The sequence below is a fragment of the Electrophorus electricus genome, chromosome 6 (assembly GCF_013358815.1).
Source record: "Electrophorus electricus isolate fEleEle1 chromosome 6, fEleEle1.pri, whole genome shotgun sequence".
Classification (NCBI taxonomy): Eukaryota; Metazoa; Chordata; class Actinopteri; order Gymnotiformes; family Gymnotidae; genus Electrophorus; species Electrophorus electricus.
Window position 1 is genome coordinate 22,102,630 of NC_049540.1, and position 18,596 is coordinate 22,121,225.

At 39.8% G+C, this 18,596-nt stretch overlaps 2 protein-coding genes across 3 annotated transcripts; one reads left to right on the top strand and one right to left on the bottom strand.

The window, feature by feature from the left end:
- Positions 1 to 202: 202 nt before the first annotated feature.
- Positions 203 to 2,485, top strand: tmem179bb (transmembrane protein 179Bb). Its single transcript, XM_027006116.2, has 5 exons — positions 203 to 307; positions 1,093 to 1,289; positions 1,483 to 1,620; positions 1,844 to 1,922; positions 2,188 to 2,485. The coding sequence occupies exons 1-5, from the start codon at positions 203 to 205 to the stop codon at positions 2,329 to 2,331; spliced, it is 663 nt and encodes a 220-aa protein (XP_026861917.2). The 3' UTR covers positions 2,332 to 2,485.
- A 3,460-nt stretch (positions 2,486 to 5,945) lies between these two features.
- LOC113575086 (transmembrane protein 151A) lies at positions 5,946 to 18,367 on the bottom strand. 2 transcript variants are annotated; one of them, XM_027006414.2, is made up of 2 exons: positions 17,256 to 18,367; positions 5,946 to 9,330 (listed from the first exon to the last, which is right to left on the bottom strand). In XM_027006414.2, the coding sequence occupies exons 1-2, from the start codon at positions 17,328 to 17,330 to the stop codon at positions 7,711 to 7,713; spliced, it is 1,695 nt and encodes a 564-aa protein (XP_026862215.2). In that variant the 5' UTR covers positions 17,331 to 18,367; the 3' UTR covers positions 5,946 to 7,710. The 2 variants fall into 2 exon arrangements, with proteins under 2 accessions (XP_026862215.2, XP_026862222.2); XM_027006421.2 differs by having other exon boundaries at positions 17,167 to 17,340.
- Positions 18,368 to 18,596: the final 229 nt, after the last annotated feature.

The window sequence follows — 18,596 nt, forward strand, 5'->3', positions numbered from 1 at the left end:
CTGGACCCAGTACATTCTTTTGGTAATAGCTATGCTCGTGCGTCTCCAACTGTTAACAATGACTGAAAAGCAACATTGTTGGAGGAGACAGGGCTGGCATTAGAGACTGTGTTGTGACAGTTCAGAGCCACCCTAAGCGATTTTCTTCTAGAATGCACTTTTTTTCGGATCACTGCTTCTCTGCGCTTGGGTGAAAGAGAGGATGCTCGTGATGGGACTACCGTGGCTGGTAACGTTGGAACTTGTCCTGTACGCGGGGTGTTTCATCTGCGGGATAATAGCTGCGGCCTCAGTGACTATCACTCAGGTAGGATGGGAAGTCTGCACATATTTCGGAGAAATAGGATTTATGTTGTGCGACGTAGATTTCTTTACAATGTCTTAAAAAAATTTAGACTTAGAAAAAGAAAAGGCTCTTAACAGTCGTTTTATTCTTAAATCGTAAACTCTTAACATCTAATTTTATGACCAGTTTAACTAAATTGTCATTCACTCTTCCAAACTTAGACAGTTTTCTAAAATTTGGTTTTAAAAATTATAGTCTTGTAATTTATTTTCAAACCACGGATTACACATTTTGTGTTAGTGTATCACTGTAGATTACTGCTGAAATGTAGCTGCCTGTCATTTTTGGGTGAACAAAAGACGTTTCGGAATTGAAATTTAGAAAAACATTTTTTAAAATATATTTTATTTTATTTATTCTTTATTTAAGGCATGAATGGTGCACTGCTTGTGTAAAGAGATTTATTGATTTTTTTTTTTTTTTTGGTCTTGTGACTAATAACCTATGGTTCTACATTATGCTTCATTGGTGTCAGATGGTGAAGTCACAGAAAAAAACAGCTGCTCTTACCCATAACAGCACAAACTCGTTTGTGTGTGTGTGTGTGTGTGTGTGTGTGTGTGTGTGTTTGAGAGTGAGCTGGGGAATAGGGAACAGTGTCTCACAAGGCCTGTTCAAAATTTATAGAACAATTAAATCTGATGCAGTGTGTGTACTTTTTTAAATGTAGGTCTGTATTCATATGCACACATTCACTTTGTTTGCAGTAGTGTATTTTCATTGAAGAATCATGTGGTGTTTTATAGGGTCACTTTGCTGGACAGTGCATCCTCTATGGCAGTATCCACTACAACACTTCAAGCCATTTCTTAACAGTAGAAATCTCCAGTTCTCCCTCACTCTGCTATTTTGTGTCAGCCATCTCAGTGTGTGTGGCCATTTACTGCTTCTCCCTCATTTTCTTCTGGATCTATGCAGGCTGTGTGGATGAAGAAGTGAAAAGGTGACTATATTTCAATAAATCTAGCTCAGCACAGCAAACTGAAGGAGAACTCACTGGCATAAAAATATTTACTACAGACTGTATTTTAGAGGCCATAATAAATAACTTTTAAATTATCAAAATCTGTTTGTTTAATTCTTATTACTGTTAATATTTTTAAATCTTGACAGTGTTTTCTCTGTGTGTCCACTAGGGGGAGAATGTGGCTGAATGTATCTTTAGGGATGTGCGGACTCCTTATGTTTTTACTCTTGGTGTCAGGGTGTATTGTCAGAATTGGCAGAGACAGCCTGTGTCTCTCTGCTCTCCACAATGTTCCCTCTATAAGCAGGTGCAGCCACCCATCTCCTAAGTCTTTTCTATACTTTTGAAAAAAAATCTAAATACTTTCATTCATCTGGTGACAGAAGAGCTACTTTTAGTACCTGCCCTGACATTGCACACAAATATTAACTTGACATTTGTTACACAAAATTAGGCAAATTATTTCAGTTTCATACTGGATCACTGTTAATATAATTTATGTCAATGAGCAGAATGTGGGTTGGTTTCAGTTGTGAAGACGCACAGAATGAGACATGGGCCAGTCCCTATACCGGGAATGAGTTTTACTCAGGACTGCACAGCTCTGAGGTGCCATTCTACACCATGTGCAACACACTTCCTCACAAACATTACATACTAATTATTTGCCAGCCATGAACAGTAGTGAAAGTGTTCTCTCATTATGCACACTATTAAGTCTATTACAAGGAAAAAGTTATGATGAAACCCGCACTCAAAGAAGCCCTGTATGTATAGAATGCAACAAGGCTATTAAAGAAGGCATTTGCTGTAAAACAGTTTAAGTACTTCCATTTTTAAGTTTGGAGTTACGGCTGCGTTTCCTTCCCCTCAGAGGTCTGTGTGGGTGAGCATCTTCTTCTGGCTGCTGATCATGGCTGTGGTGATGGTGCAGAGACGCCAGGTTGTGGGGGAGAACACCATGTGGAGCCATGCTGAGACTGAGCCCTTCTTCCGTCGTCCAGCCCGCAACCTGTGACCCTCCCATGCCCATTACTACATCATGTGCCATAGTTATTAAGGACTGACTTGAAACTTGAAACTTGGCTAGTTGAGAGGTCCATCAGATCAGTGAAGTGGCAGTTTCTATAGTTACTCCCTTCATCTGAATATAAGGTACAGATTTTCTGGAAAGTGATTTTAAATATCTTCCAAATGAAGATACCAAAATGGTGCTTTTAACTAACTTTTGAGTATTTTCAATGCCTTGCCAAATCTTCAACCTCTTAAAATTAATCAGATTTGTCTGGATTACAAATGTCACACTGTTTTTTTCCCCACAGTATTTCTATTGCAAACCAATATGCTCTTAAAGTAATATTTTCACCTCATAGCAATACTATGCTTAAATCTCCTGGGATAGGTTTCTAAAAGCTTTGCACCCTGTTTGAAAGTGATTTCCACCCATTTTTCCTGGCAGATTTACTCCACGTTTTTCAGGTTAGTTGGATGACACTTGTAGAGTCCTTATTCAAGTAGTAACAAAATTCTTGATGTTTTGAAATCTGTACAACACATTTTTGTTGTTCAGTCACCACTGTGCTGCTTGTGCCTTGTGCTTGGGATCATTGTCCTGCTGAAAGGTGGAAGTTTTCTCCAGCTTTAGTTTATTTTTCTGAAAAATTTTGTATCCACTTTATTTTGTAATTTTAACAAGCGGCCCAGTCCTTGCTGAGGACAAACATCTCCACAACATGATGCAGCCATGCCATACTTCACTGCCAGGATGATGATGTTTATTGAGGCATGGACAATGTTAGCTTTGCATCACACATATCACTTTGTACTTTTAGCCACAAACCTCCATTTTTGTCTCATCTAATCACAAAACCTTATTCCACATTTTAGCTTGGCCACTGTGATGTCTGGTAAACTCTAGATGTGCTTTGATGCGGATTTTTTACAAGCCGCTGTCAGCCACTATACTCTGTAGCTCCTTAAAAGTGACTGCTGTCCAGCCTGTGGCTTTTCTAAACATCTGCTTCTTGTTCAGATGCTGAATTTTGAGGGGCAGACTTGCTTAGACAGTGCCCAGGCGGTATGATGCATCTTACATTTTCTTATAATTGATCCAGCAGTGCTTATAGTGATATCAAACACTTTGATATCATTTTGTAGCCTTTTTCATGATAATGCTAATGTCTATCTCTTTATTTCTAATTTCCTTAGAATGCTTTTTTCTATCACTTTCCTTCAGCTTTACAGTCTGATCAGTGGTACGTGAAATGAAGGCATCCAGAAATTGTAAACTTTTTAATGATTCACAGGTAGAGTCCTATTTTAAGATAATGGTATCCTTAAGGGAATATCTGTCATGGGTAAACTTGGTTATGCAAATGACATTTTTCAGTTACTAATTCTTGTCATGGAATAATTTCATACACAAAACCAAAATAACTTTAATAAATAAATAAAAATAATTAATTAATTAAAATTAAATATTTTTAAATATGAAAATCATTTGTAATCCAGACAACTCTGGATATTGGCAAATCTGGCACTGTACATATCGTTGGATTGTGTTTTTAACAGAATGAAATTAGGAATTAATAGTGGATATAATAATACCATCCAAGAGGAATTTACTTCACATTCAACCTACAACCCTTAAACGCTCATGTAATTGTTATCTATCTCTGACTGTATCCATATGTTGTCTATAGAATAATTGATTATCACCATATACTGATGTTTTCTTATTTAGAATTAATAGTCTGGTGTATTTTGCTTTACACAGCATAACCTTTCATCTAAAGATTTGACAAAACAACAAAAAATACAGCTCCTGTTTTTTTGGTACTGAAGGGCACCAATGTTCTGATATATTAGAATTGTTTTAACCAAACTGAAATGTGAATTTAATCATTTGCTATATAACAAACTAGTGTGTATGGACAATTAATGATAATGCAGTATTGCATGATTATTAAAGTATTGTGCAGTATGCAAAAATAAATCTTTTCTCACTCCATTCATGGCCCTTCCACTGAAGGAGGTAGAGCTCTGTGTGAGCCGAAGCCCTATGTGCTGCAGCTCAGAGCCATTTGCTGCCGTGTCCCATATGGCCACTAAGCTGTGCTGGCCCAGGCTCTGGCCATCATCTCGCAGCTGGGAGAACAAGCTGTTCTAGACACTGTATCTGCAACCGTTTCAACCACTGAGAGCAGACCCTCCGCATGGCTCCTTGCTGAATTCAGCTGGTCCTTGGGACATCCTCACTGCCTTCCTTCTCAGCCCAGAGGGCAGCAGGAACAGGGATGTGGTGAGCAAGTGTCTGGCAAACAAGGTTTAACCTCAAGGGGCTAACTAAATCACAATGTTAAAACAGATAGTTTCATGTATCAATAATATGTAATACTTGAGGTGTACTGTGTATATCAGTTGCACTACAGTTGCTGTAAGGCATGCGGTTAGTTGAAATGCTCTTAACTGAAGCAGTTTACATTTTCAGTGAGTCCTCATTACTGTTACTAGGAAAACAAGTTCAGTATTCCCAGAGATGCTGTGACCTAAATCTCTGATGGCAGCACCAGCCTGAATAACCAGCAGGCTCAGCAGTAGAAACATCTAGCTCACTACAAAGCTTATCCTATCTAATGAACTCTTCACACACAGTAACACTTAACCTTTATACAAGACTCACACAAGAAAAGAAAAAAAACACATGCTATAATCTAGAATCATTTAACATTATGGCCAAATTATGTACAACAGACATTAAGTGACAACCTCTCAATTAGTAATCTTACAATCTCGAATACAAGTGGCAAACCAATGCACAGTAAACCATGTAGTACTGGATTATATTGGTATATTACTGAACTTGATTGTCATATGAATTTACCATATTACATGATTCATAATAATTCATTATGGACAGTATTTCTTGAGCACACTGCCCAGGGTAGGAGTGCTATCCATTAAATGAGTGCATGGCTGAAGTCTCACTTACTAGAGAAGCAGACTCTGCAGAGCACTGTTGCATTAACTCGGTCACTTGCCCTTGACAGTCCTCCACACAATGAAGTAATTTCCAGTGCAACTGAGCTTCTATTTCTTCTATGTTTTTCTCTCTCTCTCTCTCTCTCTCTCTCTCTCTCTCTCTCTCTCTCCTCTCTCTCTCTCTCTCTCTCTCTCTCTCTCTCTCTCTCTCTCTCTCTCTCTCTCTCTCTCTCTCTCTCTCTCTCTCTCTCTCTCTCTCTCTCTCTCATCATTTGGGCAGTAGCTACGACACTACTGCCCTTCACGCACAGGAAGGAGGGAGGGAAGACAACCATACAGTAGAATTTTCAGTACCTCCCTATAACCTAAAAAAAGGAAGTTTTTCTTGCTTCAGCATATACTACAGCAAATAATCCCTTATATTTTACATGCTGAAGGTTTTTCACTATCAATTATGTTAGTTTATTCTGAATAAACTGAGCCTTTTTAGTTAAACAAGGACTTTTACTGTAAGTAAAACATAGCAACGAGCACCTCACCAAGTGGTTACATTTTATGCAAAACCTCAAAATGATTTCTATACAGAAATCCAATTCATTAGCAATATTGTTGCTAACAGTGAGCAAAAGAACTACTCATGAAACACACTGCTAAAGGTTTGACTTTATTTATATGACCACCATCATAACCATCATCATCACAGAATGTTCAGTGCTAGTTGGAGTAGTACCTGTAGCTAGATTTGTAGCAGAGTCCTGTTGATAAAACAGGGATGCATTCAGCATGTGCTCTGGGTATTTTGGTCGTCACAAATTGTGCAGGACTTTAGTTAGTACATTCTTCCATTTTGTGTTTAGCTTAACAGTCAGATGTTCTCCACACTATTCCCTGTACGGTTTGTAAAGCACACAACTAGTTGTGCCTGGTAGTAAGCCTTGCAGGGCTACTAGGAAAGTAAGTCTCAACTAGCTATTTGCAAGATGGTTTTATCTGTGTGGCAACTCTGCACAGTGTAATTGTGTACCATGGCTTGTGTTTTTATAGGCAATTATGTGCTTTTCACTAGTGCCAGTCATTTGACTTTATTGTGGGCCTATTCTGCAATTATTATGAATGAATCAATTATTGTTTCTAAAGGTCAGCTTTGTATAAACTTAAAGGATAAAATCTGTCAATACTCTAGCAATACAGGGAGCAGTAGATGTGAAGAGCAACAGACATTTGGATGTTTGAAGTGGTCTCACTTCATTAATTTATATTATTACAGAATTATTACTACAGAACATTACAGTTAAAACAGGAGATGGGTTAGTAATATTTTTGTATTATTCCTTTATAACATTTATGTTTCCGTCTGAGACCAGGCTAAGGCATCCCCGTATTCTATGCAAATCACGTGTTATGTATGTCTGTTGAAGAATAATGCTGTATTATAGCTACAGTATATGAGGTTTTACTTTTACTAGTGGTAGACATGGTGCAGAATAGAAACATCCTTAAGGCATGCAACAGTGGAGCCATGAGCGCCAAGCTTCAGCAAGGCAATTTAAAAAAAAAGAAATCATGACAATACAGTAGGTTGAATCACAAATACAAACAGCAAGGGATTACAATTCATCAACCTACCTCCCATTCTAGCAAATCTGTACCATCATTTACTTTCCATTAAAAAAAACAAAACAAAACAAAAAAAAAAATCATTTCCCCTGAGATTTTTTGAATTTTTTTTGTTTATTTCTTTCATTCACCTTCAATGAACAGAATTTGGAGACCCTCTCTTCTACAGTATAACTACAGTTATACATCTGTTTAAATAATAGCATTAGGCTAATGTCTGTTTCAAAATGTAGCATAAACTACATTATTACTTAAGTTGCTATGTTTGGAATGTCTTCACAAAGTGATCAGATATAGTGATCCTGCTTTTTTGTAAACTACAATACTCCTAAAGTGACAAATGGGCTACTCAGACTGATTGTGCATTTTCTCATTGATGAAGGTGTTATGCCTAGGCATAGAATAATAGGATATATAATGATATCTAATGATTCATGCCTATTGCAATTCTGTATAGGGTTAATCCATGTCAATTCAGTATTAACTGACACTGACATGGATTGACCCAGTTACCATATTTTCCTTTAAACCTTACAATACATTCACTGACATTTGATTTGTTCTTCAGGGCTACCCTCGTCTTTTATAGTATATCAAAACGCATTTTTTCTCCTTCATAATAATCAGCCATTCAGGTTTCACCTTACTACTTCCTGGGGTATGGACTTTTATTCTGTCAGTCGCTAGCACGCTTACTCTCTATTCTGTTGCTTTTACTTCACTTACCTGCTAACCTCCATATATATTCCTCACATACCAGTGCACTGCTAATCTGCATTCCAAATACCAGTCTCAACCATTATCCCGTATCAATGTCCCGCCCACCATGACAGCTCTCTTCTCCATGTATGATCAAAAGAGGGAAATACAGAGCATCCTGATAGGCTGGTGGCCTGTCTCTCTCCTCTCCCCTGACCACTCTGTTCTCTCTTTGATCTCCCTGTTCCTGCCCTTGCTCCCTAAGATCACCATTCCCCTCATCCTCTGGCCCCTCCCCATCTAGAACCCCTCTCCTCTCCTCATCTGACCTGCAGAACCCCCGGCCAAGAAAGCCCCCGCCTCCCTCCTCCCCCCTGTTCCCCATTCCTCCAAGGCTCCTTGAGTGAAACAGGCAGGTATGGCGGTTTCGAGTGGAGTGTAAGCGCCCTAGGGAGAAACCACTGCGACTCAGAGCCAGTCTTCCTCCAGCCCTTATGGGGAACGAGTTCGCCACATTCCCTCTGACCCACGCGGGCAGAGAGGAGCTGCTTGTGGATCTCCGGCAGCGAGGGCAGCTCTGGAGGAAGTAGCTGGAGTTGTGCCTCATTTGACCCACCATCGCCACAGACAGCGGTGTGCTGGGGTTCATGTCCAGGTCCATAAGCAAAGCCTCCGAGTAGCTAGGCACCATCTGCTGGTTGCAGCGGATATGCCATTCTAGCTCAGTCATGTCCACTGTGTTCACCCGTGATATCACACGCAGGGAGGGCCCTCCTGTACCATGCTCAAAGCCTGAACGTAAATTCTCAGTGTTGCCATCATCATTGGCATCTTCATTCTCACCGAATAGCTTCTCCACATGGTAGTGGACATAGGCTGTGCGGTATTCGACAACCACACGCAGCGGCCAGGAGAGCATCAGGGCGGAGGCCAGCCAGTAGACCCAGCGGCGAGTGTACCAGGGCGGGTGTGCCGGATCAGGGAATGCTAGCATATGCTCCCTGAAGTCCACATTCTTCAGGTGCATGCCCTCTCGTGCCTCCATGTAGTCATCCAGGCCTTCATTGTCCCCAAAGAAACGTGCTCGCTGTGTGAGGTAGGCGGTCTCGGCGCGAGCACTAGCAAAGCTGAAACACTTGGTGAAGCGCAGACGTGTGACAGGGTGCTCCAGCAGGCCCTGCAGCTCCTTGGACACATCCTTCACACCATGCCGGGAGTAGTCGAACTCGGAGCTGGCGGCATGTGTGTTGACACGCTCATGGTACACCTGCGTAGTGGTGTAGGCATCGCCGTTGCGGTAGCGTGTCACCTGTCTGGTCCGCCGGACATAGTGGTAGCTGATGGCCTTCCACCAGATGCAGGGCGTAGCCTGCTGCAGTCGCTGGATCCGGTCATATACATGGCTGATCTCCACTTTAGCCAAGTGGGCTGTTCTCGAGTAGCAGTGCCAGCACTCCACCAGGTAGACCACATACAGCATAGCAAGGAAGGCCACAGGTATATAGACGTAGCCATTGGAGCAGGGGCTGTCATGGTAGAACCGGGCTGGGTTGCCATAGTAGGTTGGACCTTGGTCATCAGATGCCATAACAGTGATGCGGTATAAGGAGCACCAGCCGAGTGTACCGAAGCAGCCATACATGAGCAGGGTCAGGAGCAAACACTTCCAGTGGGACTCCCGGCACAGAGAGCCACTTAAGGACTGCTTGAGAGGACGTTGCTGTAGTTTGGAAGCGGAGTGAGGATCGGGGTGGGGTGGGGGGTCAGGAGTGTGCAGATGAGCCGGAAATTGTTCAGAAAGGTTGTGGGAAGGGTGTAGGCGTATAGAGTGGGTTTGGAGGTTGTGGGAATGGAGAAGAAAAACAAATAGAGAAACACTAGTCAAAAGTGGTCAAACACTTCTTGTGTGAGAAAAAAACACAATATTCTTTTTCATAAATGATTTACTTGAGAAAATACATGCATTTTGTCTGCAATGTAATGCACAACTGTCTACAGGACACATTTCTGATACACCACCTCAACAGTAGCTTGGTAAAACTGTTCCCTTCTGCAGTAATTGACTTTTATCCTCCAGTCTCTTGAGGCATGACTACATTTCCTGGCAGCTCGTAACCCAAGCCATTCCTGCATTTAACATGCTCCATATTAGTGTAGAGGGGGGCATTGATCATGAGAAACTGTCTGGCTCTCTGCTGCCTCTTTTCTTGTGGCAGCTTAAAGGTACTGCAGCCATATGTCTCCTCACTGCTGTTTTCCTCCACAGTCTGTGAGATAACTGACAGGACATAATGGCATTGACACAAACAGCAAAACTAACATAAACAGCTTTAAAAGAGCAAATTCGGAATGTGGCCAGTATATCCCTTTCACTGCATGGTCTCACATGGTCTGTGCTACTCCCTGCCTCAGACATACACACATATAAAGACGTGCACATTCAGACAGACACACACACACACACACACACACACACACACACACACACACAAATCTGCTAATACTCAGAGCAATGCTCTTGCTGAGAGATACTGCAGTACTAAAAGGCAGGCTATAGTCCAAGCTGTGGAAGAGAGGCTGAGAGAGCCTGTGCTCTTCTTGGCAGAGGTGCAGGAGTTTAATTGTTCTGGTTTTTAAAGACAAGAGAGCAAACTGTGAGGGAGAATCCATTAGAGCATGCAGTGAACTTGAAGCCTCTATTACCACTGAGCTTCAGATGTGATTTATGTATGTGTGGTCACTTAAGAAAGCACTACAGTGTGGAGTTGCTAAGAAATGACACAAAATGATGTCCTGAAATGACAATTTAACATTATCCTTCACAACAAACTCAACATGTCAAGTTTATCATTAATTATTCCCGCAGAATAGAAGAATGTATGTATTCGTCCATGTATTTAGTTCTTGATAATAGGATAATGAACTCTAAAGGACTGTTACATTATACTATCTGAGTGCCATAAAATAGGCTACATTACCATTGATAAAATATTCATTGAGTAGACACTCTACAATGACTGGCATCATAGACTAAGGTGATGGGAGGGTGAGACAGTGAGAGGATGAAGTCTTTCTTATTCTGTAAGAAAATGTCCTCACATAGAACAAAGATATTTATGTAACCTTCCATGAGCATTTGAGCATTTGTTCAGTGGCAAGAGACATTTTCAGAGCCATTTTAAAAAGATAAATTATTTAGCTGCTGTAAGAACCTACGGCCTAGGACAAGCATGGACTTGTAAATGCTTTCATACAAGATGCACCAAAGTACTCAGTGCTTGAGTAGTAAGTAGAGAATAAGAGAACATGAAAGTACACTGCACACCTGTGAGTACATGTATGTGGGTGCATATGTTTATATACTTTTCTGTATGTCCTGATGTCATATGTGACTCTTTGCTCTGCACAAAGCAATAAGTAACTAGCTATTTTTTTTAAAATCTTTTTAATAGTAGACAACAAAGATTGTAAGTGGTGATTGAAAAAGAGTGCCTAAAAAGGTCAATCTAAAATTAAATGTACATGAACTTCTTGACATAAAGCATACAATTATCCAAACAGTTGGGTCAGAGCATACACAGAGTATCAATGAAGGGGAGATCCACTAATCTAGTTGAGTAAAGGGTGTGGGAAGAGAACAATAAATCATAAATAAGGGGGGTGGGGGGTATCATCATCTCCCAAATGAAAAACTCAGCATATCCTCCATCTCTTTTTAATCTACAGAGGTAGTGATGGTTCTAGGCCAGGCTAGGGCCAGTGGCTATGTTAAAGCCCTATGTTCGCAAGAGTAAGGAAACTCCTCATTTAGGGGGCTGTAGGGGAGGGGTCCAAGCTTGTTGCCACAGGGGCACTGGCCTTCACTGCCCCCCCACCCCTCCCTAACCACCACTATACAGAGGGACCCATAAGCAGCTATATAAGCTGCCTACATGCTTAGTGAGTACCCCAGACAGCAGAAACCCAAGGGGGATGGAAATGAGGAGTAGCAGGGACCATCAAGGGAGAAAAAAAACCTTGCATGGTATGTACCAACAGCAGACATTGGAAGTGGCTGATATGGAGAAATCCTACCAATGGTTGGAAAAAGCTGGATTGAAAGCCAGCACAGAGATACTAATCATGGCAGCACAACAACAAGCTCTAAATACAAGATCGATAGAGGCTGGGGATCTGCCACAACAGGCAGGACCCCAGATGCAGGATGTGCAAAGATGCCCCTGAGACAATCCAGCACATAACAGCAGGATGCAAGATGCTAGCAGGCAGGGCATACATGGCACGCCATAACCAAGTGGGTGACATACAGAAACATCTGTGCCAAGTACAGGCTGTAAGGTCTAACTGAGATGCACCCCCAAAGGTGGTGGAAAATAATCAAGCTAAGATCCTGTGGGACTTCCATATACATACATACATACATACATACATACATACATTTTACTATTTACTAACTAAATATTATGATTTTTGTGTACGTAAACAAATGTAGAACTCTTAGAATGCAGTTGACAGCTCGCTAGGGGTAAATATTAAAACAGGAATTACAATAAAAGACAAAAGATGAGTAAGCTAGCAAGGAGAGAGCATGATACAAAGTTGAGTAAGCTAGCAGTACTTGCTGAACACTGCGTTTAGCTTTAAGGTGATGTTAAATAAATGGTCGGATCACCACATATTACATAGGAAATCTAGGATAGAAAAATATAGCCTATTGCAATCTGGAATGCCAGGAACAAGGCAGAAGAAGAACTTTCAAATGCAGCTGCCCAATAGTTGGCAAGACAACACAATTATCAAATTTATTTTCCTAGGATGATTGGTATTTCCACAATGAGAGAAATCCTCTTCCCAAGGAGACAAGTCACAGCTCCTTCAGTGAAGCAGTCACCACATTTAGATTTTTACATTTATCTGACACTTTTATCCAAAGCAACTTACAATTATGACTGAGCACAACTTGAGGAATTGAGGGGTTAAAGGCCTTACTCAGGGGCCCAACAGTGGCGGGTCCTTGAAACAAGCAATCTTCCTAATACAACTTCATATCCTTAACCACTGAGCTACCGCTACCGCTACCGCTACCACTACCACTTCCTCTGCAGTGCACATGACTGCAGAATCACAATGATTGGTCCAACGAATCTCTAGCAGGCTTTTGATTGTGGGAGTATTGTACCTGTCTGCAACATAATGTCTGTGACAGAATGTATTCAATGAATTAGACCATCCAAAGAACTTCTTTACAAAAGTATCCAATTGCATCACATGTACCACTGCCAAGTGCTGGTTGGAGCTGTGCATACATGTCAGATAGATGAGAGAGCATTTGGTCGCACACATATTCAGCATCAAGCTGTGTCAAGTGAATTAAGCCAATAAAATTTTCTTTTTGGATGGAGTTGCATACAGATGATATTATTATTGCTAAATTCTCAATGTTACAGCATTCCCTGTTGCCAATTCGTTTTAATGCAAAGACAGTCAGTTTCATCATATTCCTCTTACCATTTTGGAAAGTTTCGATGTTTTCATTTTGAATAACATTTGATGTGTATTCAGGGATGCATTTTGAAATTGCTGTGAAATTTTGAAATTTTCCTCTTGTTCGCAATGGGAAACAACAAATTTGATACAGGCTAATACTTAAAACTATACTAAATACTAAAAAACTATACTAAATACTTGCATTATTCCACCCACTGTTGAGACTGGTACGAACCTACACTAAAGCTTCTGACAGTTTATCCAAAGGAGTGCTGGAGATATGTACTTAAAGTTGGATAGGAAGGGCTATGCAGATTTAAGTCAGGAGCAGATGGAGGATGGGGTTTCTGGATTTTGTGGAGGATGGAAATTTGCTGATACTGCAACCGAGACAATGATGCTTTGTTCGATGTTGTTAGATGAGCTGGACTTGACAATGCAGGCAACATGCACTGGGGTTGAGGGTGCTGTTCTTTAATGAGCCCCATATCCATGTTGCAAGATTTACCCAGTTAACTAAATAAAACTAATTGTGCTAGCCTTCCAACAAACAAATCCAGTGATTAGCAACAAATCAGCTATAGCTATCCTGGACCTGGCAAGCTAGCTGGCTAATCACTAAAACAGTGGCCAAGTGAGCTGGCAACTTAAAGGAAACACAGCTTGTAAAACATTAAACTATACAAGACTACTAATATAACTTATAAGAACCAAAGAAAAGAATGACCAAGAATCAAAAGGTATTAATAGTTTTAATTGGATTGCTGAGAGAAGCTAGCTACAAACAATACACTTGACCATGTCTTTACCGCATATGCATGTAGTATCATAATTTGGCAATATTGTAAAGGAGGAGCTCTGACTAAGCACACCCACATCAAAATGGATAATAAGAAAGCAGCACATTTTTGATGGCCAATGACAAAATTACAGACAACTATAAATGGTCAAAACAATAGCTATAACAGTGATTTTCCCCAAATGTTCACTGAATAGGCAGATGATTCCTCTGGGTAGGCAATGCTCACCTGATCCCAACCATGCACATGCCCACTAATGGAAGTAGCATGAGTCAGAGGAATCTGAGAAAATGCATCAGCGAATGTAAGACAATAAGTGCTGATGCTAAATTAAAATAGTTCCAGTTAACAATGTTTATGGCTGTGTCCCTGTTACAACTATAATGTCCCTGTTATAATGTTCATTTTTAACATTATGAAAATTCAACTCATCCTAGATCTTTAACCCCCTTCCCCCACCCTGTGTCTCACAGGCTATTGATCAGTCATGTAATGTAATATGGACAGTTAACATAGCTACTGAGAGTGTGAGGGAGTCAGTCTAAGGTTCAGATTATGATGGGAAGATAATACAAAATGATGCAATATGACAATCAGACATTGTACCATTGCTATGAAAGTAATAGCTGGCCTGTTTTGAAATTGGCCTGTTTTTCAATCTAATACTAGTGAAAATTGCTACTATTAGATTATTTCATTTTGGTTAATTGTCTTATAGCTATCAATACAAAATGTATTAGTAATAATATTTGGAAGCATAGCATATACAACTTCTGTTGAACTACTAGTGACTAGTAGTGTCTTCTCATAAACTAAAAGATCACACTTAAAAATATACGACAGGTAAAATAACCACTGGCTTAGTGTTGTTACTACATAACTTTAATAAATAATTTACTTTACTATTACTATACTTAAAAAGAAATGTGTAAGATACCAAAGAACATTTGATGTGGCAAAAAACAAATCAAGTGATTAAAAAGTGAGTGTGAGTGTTGAAGCCTACACTTCAGCTTCCCTTAACATACACTGGGAGGGATGCCTTAGTGTGATTGATCCTAGTGAAAGAATGAGCAATGGATTTGTCCTTCATTTTCAGATAGACGGTCATTGGTACAGCTTTCATGCTTGACCACACACAAGCTCCAACAGAGAGAGACTGACCACACTCATTATTCAGAAAGGACTCTTACTAACAATTTCATTAACTTGTGTGGATGTTATCTGATAATGAGAGAGAAGGACCATCTGAATCATGCTGGAAGAGAACTATGTGTGGAACCAACACTGAGCATAAAATCCAGAGGAACATATTACCATCTGTGGCTAAAAACTCTGAACCAGTTGACCTATAGTGAATTTAGGAGGAGACTTGGCTTCATCATAAATGAGTGAGATAATGTTCAGTAGTGATAATTACCTTACAATGTCAAACTAGTTAATAAATTTACAAATTTACAAAAGTGACTTAAATAACAGACACTGGTTTCCTTTAGTCTCCATTCTAAATATTTGTGAAAAAAAATTACAAATCAGTTTTGCTTCATGTATTCTGGAACCTAAGCATAAACCGCATAGGATAAGTGGAACCAAAAATGTAAACATTTTCCACTTTATGGAACTTTTAGAGTGTAATTTTTAAATTATTTTTAAAATAATTAAAAAAAATAAATAAATCTCAGTGGGAAGCACCACAATCATGCCAGTTTATGAGAGGAGGTGTAGCTTTGAATCACTTCCACTGGCATAAATACAGAGCCAGAGGTGACCATGGTGCCATGGTTCTGCTCTCAGTTCCTGTAAGAGGAGAGTTTTACCAGCCAGTCCTGCACTACTCATAGCATTCACATATTAACTGCCCAGAATAGTGGGAAAGAAGATCCAGCCTTTTTCAGCTTTGAGCACTGGGTTTGAGTAACCTGGTCATGAGTCATCTGTATATTCATTAAAAGGGTGAACATAAGCTCAAATCAAATCCTATCATTATCCTAAATATATGTCAATATTCTAATGTTGCTGCCTGTTTGAATGTAGTTCCTACATTTCTTGAAATAATCCTTTCTGAGATCTGTAAACAGGTGGTACCAAAGACAACCAATAGGCAATTATAGTAACAATACCAAAAGCAGATATTTTTAGGTGCTTTTCAACAAATGGCACTTGAATTGAATTCTACTCTTTTAGGTCACTACTCAGCTACACAGCAATCTTGCTCAATGAGATGGGTTGAAAATAGTATGCTGAACACCAATAAAGGGAGAAGAAATTGGTCTTATGAAACATTTTGCACTCACATCACTGCTTAACTTTCTTTGCCCATGACAAACAAATGCTAGAGCGATCATGGCAAGTGCTGCTTTAACCCAGCATTCAGTGTTCAAGCAATGTGTATACTCCTGTAGCTCACCTGGTAGAACTAGCAATACCGAGGTTGTGGTTCACTTCCCAGGGAGCACACACTGTATGATACTGATAAATATATGTAAGTTGCTCTGGATAAGTGCGTCTGTCAAATGTTGTTAATGTAAAGTGGGAACGAAAGCAGACACGAAGTTGATTTAAGCCATCTGGATAGAGAAAATAATGTATTAGCGTCAAAACAGATAGACTGACACATATGTACAAAAGATAAAAATAAACATTACATGCTTCTCAATGTCTTCAATTTTTCCATCGGTTTCTATGACGACAAAGAAGATGCATAGAGCCCACATAACCCCTCCCCTTTGTAAACAGGCTACTCAAAACCTGTTCCTTAAATTCAGGCAAATGGGAAGGGTTATTCAGATTTAAGGAAATTATGACAAATATTTATTTTAAAGAACATAATTTTAGCAATTATATGCACTAACCTGTTATGTCTTACACATTTAGCAGGCAAAACTAATTGGTCAAATCATTGTCACCTGCTGTATGAAGCATCTATCGTTTTTGACAAATAGCCAAATCTTAACTCATTCAGAAAAACGTCTGGAAATAGTCTATTCGCAGGCTACAATAATTTATAACTCAATCTGTAGAATAAATAATACAATTAATAATATTTTTATAAAATTTTGGCGTATAATATATATTTGTTTAATGTTGATGCAGGAAAGAGTTTGATTTCATTTGTACTTGGGCCCGAGCAAAGCACAATAACTGACTATTAACCTTTCACATCTCAAAACGAGATATATATATATATATATATATATATATATATATATATATATATATATATATATATCTCAGGCTCACTCATATTTACTAACACTCACACGCCTTACCTCCTCTCTTCCGCCCCCATTCAGTGTGGGCGCCTCTCCGGTCACCGTCACCCCTTGCATTCTCAATCGTTTCCTTCTCTTTGACTTACATATGTTATTACTGCAGATTTGTCCTGGATCCAAACTGCCATGTGGTCCAGCGTCGGGACCTTGCTGCGAGGCATTTTACCCCATCTGACAGATATTATGCAATGTTTTCTCCGACAGTTCTATCCGCGGCAAAAATGCATTCTCTACACAAACATGATTGCGTCCTTCTTCTCCCCTTCACATTGCCTTGATAACTGTGCCGCTGAGAAAATCAAAGGTTACTGTTATGTCAGTTATTCGCTGGTTTCCACGAAGGCGCGTACAGGACAGGAAACAGCAGGTAACAGGTACCGTTACGCTTGACTTCCTTTCACCCTATATGGCGAGACCACGGTGCGCGCGGAAAAAAAAACACTGCAGGAGTGAGCGAGCAGCGCCCGTCTCTTCTCGCGCTCGTCCGCGCGCTACGCAGCTGTGTGAACGCACTTAACACATGGTGACCTTAGGTTGCCATTTTATTGAGACCCCTCGTCAAATACTGTTTAGCATCCCTGATAAATCTTTTAGAATTTTTGCTAATTAAACACGAAAAATGCCCTGGGGTATGGAACACAACGCAAAGGTTATATAGCTAGGTCACACACACAGTTTAATGTTAGCCTACCTGATCACACTCAACACAGCGTACACTCTGACGTCATCCCTAAGCGCACCTTCATTCTACTCAAAAAGCGCTGAATCTGCGACGTCCGTTCGGCTCTATGGTAAGCTATAGTAAATAGACGTATATTTCAACGTTCATTTTCGAAGTTATCGACAGAATGTAAATGTACACAGTTCAGTTAGTAATAGTGTATGGTCTGTAATAGGCTAGACTAGCACAAGCGGAAACAGACCATTAGTTTAAAGGAGCAGTAAGTAATTTTTACCACCAAAAAGTAGCAAACAATATTTATGAAAGTGAATATTTTATTCATTTGTTTATTTCATTTTTTTTCAATAAAGTAACGCGTAGAGCGGAGGTGGCCCTTGTAAAATAGATTTAGTACAGAATCTCAGTAACATCCAGGCCACTAGTTGTCAGCATAATAGCCGCTTCGTAGTGGAAGCAAAGAACCATTGAAACAAATAAACATTTTAAATAAAGTTGCATTCAGATAATGCATTTTCAGATAATGGCGTTCCAACACAGTTTTAATCATTTTGGTTTTACTGATATATTAAACTGTATCCAGTGATTTGTAACAGCTCGAACTATGAATCTTTATTCTACACGGTCTATAACAACTTTGAAAGGAATTTAATATTGCCTAAAAACATTAATCATCTACAAGTGCACTGAAGAAAAGTTAGTTAATAATGGCTAAAGAAAGGTTCTCATGTTATATACTAATGATTAT